Source organism: Eurypyga helias, unplaced genomic scaffold (genome assembly GCF_000690775.1).
Source record: "Eurypyga helias isolate BGI_N326 unplaced genomic scaffold, ASM69077v1 scaffold96, whole genome shotgun sequence".
Taxonomy (NCBI): domain Eukaryota; kingdom Metazoa; phylum Chordata; class Aves; order Eurypygiformes; family Eurypygidae; genus Eurypyga; species Eurypyga helias.
In genome coordinates, this window is record NW_010254377.1 from 10,307 (window position 1) to 20,324 (window position 10,018).

Sequence of the window (10,018 nt, forward strand, 5' to 3'; positions counted from 1 at the left end):
GAGGGAAGAAGAAAAAGAGGGGAAAGACTGTGAGGACTACAGTCCCGATAATGATTTTTATAGCAGACGGGATCATCAGTGGACAAACTGAAAACAGTGTGTGGTTAACTCTTTCTGCAATCACAGGCCATACGCAGTTCAATTCGTAAATGTCCATGGTTGTCTTTAGACCACCAAGACTGGTTTTAAAAATACCCTTCTGAAAGGTAGCGGTTGGTTTTTGCACTGTCTAGGTCTGTTGTAGAATTGTCAGTATTTCCGTTCAAAGCCACATTACAGTCAGAGAACCAAACTCAAGTGTCTGTCTTCAAACTTGGTCTGTGACTTGGCACCTTCTTTAGTCTGATGCAGTGAATGATACAAAGTGGAGATCACGGGTTATATGATTATGCCCACAACAGTGCTAAATTACCTAAAGTTTTCTCTCCCCAATTTTTGTTTCATATTTTAATTTTTGTATCCCCAATTCTTTCAGGTGCTCCACATTCAGGGATTTTAATTAATTAGTTTTTATTTTTTTCCTTTTTTTTTTTTTGGTTAATAACAGTGTTAGGGAATCCTCATGGAAATGGCCTTTTAAGTGTTAGGGGCCATCTCAAACTGTCCGAGGGGTACAGAAGCAAGCTTAGAAGTGCTGCTATTGTCCAGCAAGGAGAAAAAGTCGAGGGGTGCAAATCAATGGGAGATTCAAACAGTTCTCTTCCACCCTATGTGGGCAAGGGTGTTTTTTTTTCTTTTTTTAATAAGGAATAAGGAGTCCAAAACACAGAAAAAAGTGCTCTCCATCACAACAACTCGTATTGGCGAAGGTGCATGCGCTGAATAATGTCCCGACAGTCATTGAAAACCCTCCGGATGTTCTCTGTATCCACTGCACATGTGAAGTGAGGATAGCAATAGTGCCTTCCATCTCCACTCGCTGTGCTGATTCTCTGTTAAAAGAGAGAGATACTGCATTAAAACAGAGCTGACTGGGGAAAAAACCCTCATGTTCTCAAAACACAGGTGAATGAAGGTTAAGATACAGATGTGCGAGTTGTGTTTTCAAAGGGTGTAACTAAGTGGCAAAATACCACAATTTTTCTCACCTAAAATGTGAAATTGAAAATTATGGGAATTCTACAGTGAGAAGGTCACTGCATACTGGGGAATTTCAGAGCTAAATGAGAACGCAAATGCTATTATCTATATGCAGCTTTGGTGGATTTAACCACCCAACTCCTAGTTCATTTGTCCATGAAGTTAGTGGGATTTTGCCTCCTTGTAGAAGGCATTTATCTCTGCTTTGCATTTACAGAAAGCCTCCCTCAGAATTTTATTTTCACAGAATCACAGCATGGTTCGTGTTGGAAGGGACCTTAAAGACCATCTAGTTCCAACCCCCCTGCCATGGGCAGGGCCACCTTCCACTAGACCAGGTTGCTCCCAGCCTCCTCCAGCCTGGCCTTGGACACTGCCAGGGAGGGGGCATCCACAGCTTCTCTGGGCAACCTGTTCCAGTGCCTCACCACCCTCTCTGGGAAGAACTTCTTCCTGATATCTAATCTAAACCTCCCCACTTTCAATTTAACCCCGTTACCCTTTGTCCTGTCACTACAGGCCCTTGTAAAAAGTCCCCCCCCAGCTTCCTTATAGGCCCTGTAAGGCTAGAAGGGCCCCCCAGAGCCTTCCCTTCTCCAGGCTGAACACCCCCAACTCTCTCAGCCTGCCCCCATAGCAGAGGGGCTCCAGCCCTCTGAGCATCTTCATGGCCTCCTCTGGACTCGCTCCAGCCGGCTGATAGCCTTCTGATGTTGGGGACTCCAGAGCTGCGGGCCATTTTACCCCATTTTAAAATGAGTACAAAATTTGATTGCCATGCTCACCATTACAAGTAACTGTAGTAATATAAAAAAATCCCCATCTATTATAGCATCAGCTGACCAGTAATGAGAAAGATAATATGAAAAAGAACATTAATATTTTACAGATGATGCATAATTTGTAATCTTTATCTTTAGAAATGACGCATGGAATAAATTCTGGCTCCATTAATAACAGCAGGACTTCACTTGTTATTCTATTTGAGGTTTCTTAATTCCCACCAATTTTTTTGCTGTTTAATTATGGACTGTGTCCACAAACAAATATCCAAAGAGCGTTAACAAACAGCAGCGAAACTCTTTAACGTAGCAGTGTTCTACGCAGCGTGGATGTTAAATATAAATGACACAAAAAACGACCGCATTCAGCATTAGTAGAAGGTGTGTTAGAGCCTGTATTTGAGAAGAATTGCCTAAGAAATACTGAAAGAAAGGAAATACTTACAAGAAACTCGTCTCTAATAAAATACTTGGCCCTTGTAACTCTGGGATCCTCACCAGGCTCTGGTGTTGCTGAGTAATAATAAAATAGATAGGTTTCTAATTAAAACAGATGGTTTTTGGTGATAGTTCTTACAAAAATCGTAACTTGTTCTGTTTTCTGCTCACATACGATAGAAACATAGTTTGCAAAACTAACTACGAGCTAAGACAAACCATAACAGTGAAAGCAGCCAGATTTCAGAGGAACAAAGGAATATTACAGTGGCCATAGTACCAGGCATTTGGCAGGTGAGAGAAACCACCAGATATGACATGGGGAGTCCAGAGAATTGTGACAAGCTGTACTGTGGTCTGCACCAGCAAAGTAACAAGATTTTGGCATGATGAAAGTTTTGTATATTAAATGTCCAAAATATAGGATTATCTCATTATTAATACCTAAAATTTAACATTTCAGCTTGGCTAAAAGACAATGAAGATTACATCTACTTAAGAGTTTTCAAGTCTCAGCTGAAAAGACCAAAACCGTTACAAACATGATTACTAAGAAAATGGGAAATTGCTAATAAAAGTTAAAAACCTTACCATCATCTGGTGTAGTGTAGCGAGCGAATTCTGGAAAGTAGTCTTCAATTTTAGATTTCCCTGCCAAAACTTTCTCTGCTAGCAAGTCTTGTTTATTCAGGAAAAGAATTACTGAAATGGTCCGTAGCCACCTGTAGAAAATTGAACGCAAACACTGAGAAGGCACAGCAGGGATCATACAGCAAAGAGACTTAATCCAGCTCTGGAGACAGCAGTCACATGACACTATGATGACTCTGAAAGGTTCCTTTTATACCTGAATTTTGGTAATTCTGGGTGTACACACCCCAGTTTGGTTTGTGTGCTTCTAACATCAAATAGGTGAGCGTAGCCGCTTTCTAGTGTGCTACTCTGTCACTGCTTTCATTATTTCAGCCTCAACATGGCAAGGGCCTGGTTGTAACTCTCCGGAGTTTTCTTCAAGTAGCTGAGCGCACAAGGCGTTAGTGTAACAGGCAGACTAGCTCGGACTGCACAGGAAGAAGCAAGGAACACAGGCGAGGCTGCTGTCGTGGGTTAACCCCGCTGGGCAGAGGAGCACCACAGAGCTGCTCGCTCACTTTCCCCCTCAGTGGGACAGAGGAATAGCAAAGGAAGATTAAACGCAAGAAAATTTGGGGTCAAGATAAAGAAATACAAATATCAATTGTTTAATAAGTGAAAGAGAGAATAAACCAAACCAAGTGATGCAAAGGCAATCACTCACCACCTCCCATGGGCACACCAATACCCAGGAGATGGTTAACCCTCCTAAGCCCTTTCCCCTTTTATTGCCCAGCGTGACGTTGCACGGCACACAACACCTCTTGGGCCATCTGCCCGCTTGTGTCCCCTCACAACCTCCCAGGTTGTTCACTGGGGGGCAGAGTGAGAAACATCACAGCTACAACATCAGTGTTACCAGTATCACTGACGCCAAAATGTGTGAGATGGCACTCCTGTGAGCTGCTATGAAGAAAATTAACCCCACCCTCGCCAGGCCCAGCACACAAGTCTTGACTATAGTATAAGACAGGATTGCTGTAAACAATGAAACTTCCATCCACAGACCTGTTGTTCCAGATACTCTTGAAGAGGTTTAGTGCTTCTTGAAGCCGATTGGTCTGATTGTCCTCTCGTATAACCATGTTGTAGCTACTGCTCGCCACCACAAATATAATAGCAGTCACGTCTAAATTAAGAAATACCCATTAGTCAATATGAAACTTCAGAATGAATATCCAGAAATCCCCAAGTTCAGTAAAAAGCTGCAAGACTTCAGCCTCATGGAAGGGACAGGCTGGAACACTACCGACAGCTTTCTAACACCAGAAACAAAACCAGAAAGTGCAGAAACCATTAAAGGTAGGAAGGGCAGGCCACAGGACACAAGCTGGCGGAATGACAGGAACCGTAGAAAAGACAGGAACAGAAGCAAGAGAGAAAAACTGAGGAAAGCTAGGAGGAGAACCTGAAGATTTAAAAGGTGTAAAGCAATTGAGAAAGCAACTCTGAGCTATCAAGACAGGACAGGGAGGCCCTTGGGGGAAGACCTCAGGACAAATGGCACTTTCGGTCTGCGTGAAGAGCAATAATAGAAATAGCAGATTGCTGTGAATTCATGGTTAATTCCTCTAGTCCCCCTGTCATGGCCTATACTCCTTAGAGGCCCCTATCTCCTTCTTGGGAGATATTCCCAGGATCACAGAATCCAGGTCTCTGTTTCCATGTGGTTGTGCTGGTCCTGACCCCTTATGCTGACTTCCAGGCTCATCCACCTCAGACACCAACAGCAGAAGGGATGAGTCAGATCATGAGGTGACAGCAGGAGGAAGGAGCAGAGGTAAACCCCAAACAAATCTGTTATTAATAGCTCTGAAGAAAAAAGTGCACAGAGTTCCACATAAGTAAGCGTTCAGGTGATACTCTGTGACAGTAACCGTAGCGAAATAGGATGAATTCCAAGTTGCATTCTACCTTATCCGTTCTGCAGGATCTCACCGTAACTTTCCTCAAGAAGGTAAGACTTTTGCACAGCTTCATGAATATTTTGTCCAAACGACAAATTAAAAAAAATACTTTCACCAAATCCAGTTTTCTTAAAACGTGTGTGGAGAAAGGTTTCGCATCTCAACCGAGGTGCAGGGTAGAACAACAGCTGTAGTGGAGGTCCACGCAAGAGTTGAGGATAGACACGAGACTATCTAATGTACACGTACGGGAGGTAAGAATATAGTCACCTGAACTACGCTGACGGGGGCATTAAGACTCCAGATCTTACAGAATGCCTGCAGACGTTTCAGAGCTTACCCGTACCTGGGCTAGTGCTACGTCAGCATTCTAAGGAATCTAGCTTATATGCAGGTTACTTAAATGAGCGTGTTTGTTTATATGTTTGCAGCAAGGGCTGTTTTTCAAGAAAGTGTATTAATATCCGTGGCTCCCTCGGAAAGTGCAGATTTACAAACGCCATCATACACTTTTCAACACGGGCATTTTGGGGCCGTAACATATTATATATGTTATAAGTGAGAAAATTAAGATTGTTTTATGAAATAGTTCTCTGCAAAATTTTCATGCCCAAACAAGAATTCTAATCATACCATTAAAACACTGGATCCATTTTCGGCGTTCATCTCGTTGCCCTCCAACATCAAACATACTAAGAAGGAAACATAAAATGAGTCAGAATACTCTTCCCCCCCCCCCAAAATGCAAACAGAAAATGTAAGAAATTCTAGGACTTCCAAGTCACAGAAGCTAAAAGCAATTAAGGATTTTAAGACCCTGAACAGGTGACAGATCACCAATGTATGCATGCAGACCTTTTATCACAAGATGTTTGCTTCCACTAACAGCTGCACTTGAAGGTAAGACATTCTGGCACATGTACACTGCAGATTCATTTTCACCCTTAAAAGCTAAACCATTACAAATGGTCCTACAACCAGCCATTCACTGAAACAAGTTTCACAGATCTCCACCAGACTAAAACTCAGTAGTTTTTGTTTGGATCAAGCAATCTTTCTAAGCTGGGAAAGTAAAGAGAACATGCGCTGTCTGTTACTTAGATATGTATGAAGTTTTTGGTCAAGTATTTCACTATATAAACTAGCAATGAGTCAAATACTCAGGAAAGGCAGTAATAAAACCAGGTTTAAAACAGTCTGTTCTTTGCAATTTGAAATAAAAGCAGAAAATTACACACCAATTTGTGTTTCTTTTTAAAGCCAGACTACTAAATTAAAAAATTATAAAATACTTGCATTACAGTAGTTTCAATGACTATATGGTAGACTGTCCTCCAATTTACCCTGGTATTTGTCTGCATTGTATTAAGGAAAAAAAAAAAGGATGAAAAAAAGATTAAAAGAAAAGACAAAAAAAGGACATACTTACTGAAAATTTACTTTATCCACCTGAAACTTGGTTTCAAAAATTCCTGATGTCAAAACTCTGCATCTGAGAAGATCCTAGAGCAAAGGAGAAGTCATTGATTCAACACAAATACTTCACAATTCTTCATATACCCCGCAAGAGACATAAAAACCTTGTACCCAGTGCTGACAGTGTATGCTGTACTGCAGAAACAGGGAACAGGGCGCTGTGAGGCTGCATTTACGGTTTTGAGAACCTGAACATGTGTGCACACACTGGGGTGTGCTCAACTTTCACAGTACTTATATTTTCACAAGCAGGTCCTAAGTGCCGAGCTTGGAATAGGAGGAAACATTTAGAGGCCACTTAAAGCAAACCCAACAGCGCAGACCCATCCCTAGAGATTAGGTGATGCAGTCACAGACTTCGGTGGGATTATGGCACACAACAGGATCTTTAAACTACCACCAAATAATTCCCAACCCCAGAAGACAGACTGCTCCCCCAACTGTTCAGTGCCCGGCTAGTAGAAGCAGTGTCTGGGTCTCAGAATTTTCCATTTTTTCCTTCAAAGAATCAGGAGCTCAACCACTTAAATCTTATAAAGAATTGGGGTCTACAAAGAAAAATTCCCTGTAGAGACAAAAGTGATAAGCAAAAGCTGTGAGGTACAAAAACCCCACCAAAATCCAACTTCCATTTACTGCGTACTGCAAAGCAGTGACAGCCACATCCAGTGCCTAGTGGGTAACTGATCTAGAAGAACCTAATTTGCATCGGCTCCGCCTGATCACACAGTCCAGATGTAACTAAGGACAAAATACCACTTTGAATTCGACTAACGGTTTTGTAATTCAGGACTTAAAGTTTTGGTTTTCTTCACAATGGGTCTAAATAGCAGATAAACTGTAACATTTGCAGCAGACAAGATCATGCAAGCCGAACAGAATGTAAAAAACCAATATGCACAATAAAAGCTTTGTTCTTCCTACACAGGTATCAAACTGGTTAGTCAAAGTCAAAACCACCCAAAATCCAAAGGTTAGACAGCTCTGTTAAATCATTAAACAAAACTGCTACATTTTAACGGCAGTTTTCTGATGGTGAATGATTGTTGTCTGGCTCTTTTAATACTCAAATTGAAACACGTATTTATTTAAACACTGTTGTGATGTGTGTGAAACAGTTTGAAAACTCAAACGCCCCAATAAACAGCAGCAAATTTGGAAAGCTCTGCAGTTTCGGAGATCAATACAAGCATGATGTTGGAAAAAAAAAGGGCACTCACCCACCTCAAAGGAAAGAAAAGAAGTGATTTGATTATTACACTCAGGAGTTCTTTTAGGAGAAACATGTAACGTGTCAGAGAATAATCCAAAGGGACCTGTTTTACTGTGCCCTTGTGGGGAGTTCAGTGCAGTGCACGGTCACAGACAAGTGCCGTAAGGACTTAGTTACTTGCAGAAGTATGTAATTATTTTACTTAAGTAACTATTTAAGTACTCACCTTAAGTAATTACTACAATTGTAAGCACGATACTTGGTACATATTACGTATAGCAACTACAAGTTAAATTTCTGACACCCTTAGCCCCAGTGCAAGACTTGTTTTAAAGTTTCGTATCTGAAGATTAGTTGCTCCAAATTTCCAATATAATAACCTATATAGTTACTATTTTGTTTCCTAAAAATAGAATTATTTCAGTCTTAAGAAAGTCTTGTTTATAAAATAACTCAGATTTTTAAAAGGATGAATGATTGTATTATTCTTGAACAACTGTAAAGGATACAAACACTTTATCAACGCCAAAGTTATGGGACATTAATCTGGTTTTTGGTTATTTGTTCTTTGGAAGTATGCTAGAAGCTTAACTGCATTATCTATGGGCAGAAAGCTAGGAATATACATGGGATTTTGGATTAGGGATTGGGTCCATCCACAGATTATCTGTAACATAGTAAAAACTACAATTTCCTTATGAACCAACTTTGGCTCAAAGAACGTGCATGACGGTTATTCAGCATGGAGGGCAAACTACTGTAAATATCTGAGTTTTGTTGTCACAGAACCATGATCCAAGTCCTGAATCCAGGCAGATTTTCACCTCCCAGTACATTTACATGGCTAAACATCATCCAAATCACAAAGCAGTTTTTACTGGAATACTAAATATGTACAGGGCCTGGCAATCCGTGTATCAGTGCCACAAATGGCCAGTAGACAATGGACACGACAGACATCCTCGAAGCCGGAGGGGCTGACAGACCGTGCGGTTTCTTAACGAAACTCTCCTTACCTGGTCAGACGGTGTGTACTCGTTTTGTTTGACTATGTCAATCTTGTCTAGAAAACTGGGGAGAGGAAACAAAAAGAGGAATTTTCATTCTCAAACGGACAAACTACCTTCACGCTTTCGTAACCGCCAGGTTCCCGGGTAAAAGCTGTCCAATTTCCACGGCCGGGATGCCCAACGCGCATGCGCGAGCACGCGCGGTTCCCAGCGCCGGCCAGCAGAGGGCGCAGCCCGCAGTTCTCTCTCAGGTCGGCGCTCTCACGCCAACACCCCCCACCCTCCCAAAACGTGCCGGCAGCTCCGTTCTGGGATTTATTCACCTAAATTGTACAGTACAGCCTGCTACTGCTAACAGTACAGCAATGACTCAAACTGCCTACATGCAATTTTCCCCAAAGGAAGATGAGTATTTTGTAAAAGTGTACCGCCGCTGTCATTCTTCTCATAAATGGAATCCCTAAGCCAACCTCATTGCAAGTTCCGTTAGGTGCTTGGAGCAGTAGCAGTAATAGGCCAACTGGGTACAAAAAGCAGTATTTCATTCAAATGCATTAGGCATTACCTAAAGACTTTATCCTGGAGTTTATCTTTAAAATGTTTCTACCAATTAACTGTAACCTCCTAATTATCTTTCACTTCAATTCCAAGAGCAAAAAGCTCACGTAGCCAATTTGTTACGTCCGTTTTATTGAGTTGTTACTGTGAGACTTGAAGACGCGGCAAAGCAGCAGCTTCAGGCCGTGGGTTTTACGCCCGCGGCACCCCCAGCCACACTGCCCAAGGCTGAGCTGCAGCAGGGCTGCGCCGCGCTCCGGCACCTTCCATTGCCGGACTATTAGGAGACCCGGCAGTGCTTCCACAGGTAACTTTACCTGTAACGCTAACAACTGATCACAGTCCTAAAGCCAATATACTTTAAGTTTCCTTTTACATTCCTTTACAAAGCAGAAATCACAAAGAGAAGGCGAGTTTTCCCTTCTGATCCCTACGTACGCAGGTACGCCGAGAGCGCATCGACTACGGGCACCGGCGGCAGCTGGCTAGCCACGTGCCAGACTCACAAATCAGAAACCAAACCCCACTAAAATCAGTGAGGGTCCTGGAGCTCCCTTTCAGCCCCTGCTTCCCAACTGACTGTCTAAAACACATCGAGAAGAGCAGGGGACGGAGTGTGATTCAACAGTGGCTTCAGCGTAGCACCCCCTTTGCCAGGAACCAGGCCACCTTGTTTCAGAGACAAATGAAAAGTAGTTTTTGTTTAGTCTGAATTACAGAATTTTAAACACATAAAAATCTGTCTTAGTAAACATGCTACTAAAAACACGAGACCAAATTCCATCATGACAGGCGACACGGAGGCTGATACACAACTAAAAACTGCTAAAGCTGAGACCAAATCATGCTCTGCAATTTGCACGCTCTAATTTTAATTTTGGCTTTTCCAGGCTGTTAAGTAATTGTATTTTTCTTTCTTTA

The 10,018-nt window shown here is 42.1% G+C and overlaps 1 protein-coding gene across 1 annotated transcript; it reads right to left on the minus strand.

Moving 5' to 3' along the window:
• Positions 1–516: 516 nt before the first annotated feature.
• Positions 517–8,594, minus strand: LOC104504038 (guanine nucleotide-binding protein G(s) subunit alpha). Its single transcript, XM_010152942.1, has 7 exons — positions 8,546–8,594; positions 6,270–6,343; positions 5,474–5,532; positions 3,942–4,062; positions 2,892–3,022; positions 2,308–2,375; positions 517–932 (listed from the first exon to the last, which is right to left on the minus strand). Exons 3-7 carry the CDS (start codon positions 5,529–5,531, stop codon positions 786–788), a joined length of 525 nt encoding a protein of 174 aa, XP_010151244.1. The 5' UTR covers position 5,532; positions 6,270–6,343; positions 8,546–8,594; the 3' UTR covers positions 517–785.
• Positions 8,595–10,018: the final 1,424 nt, after the last annotated feature.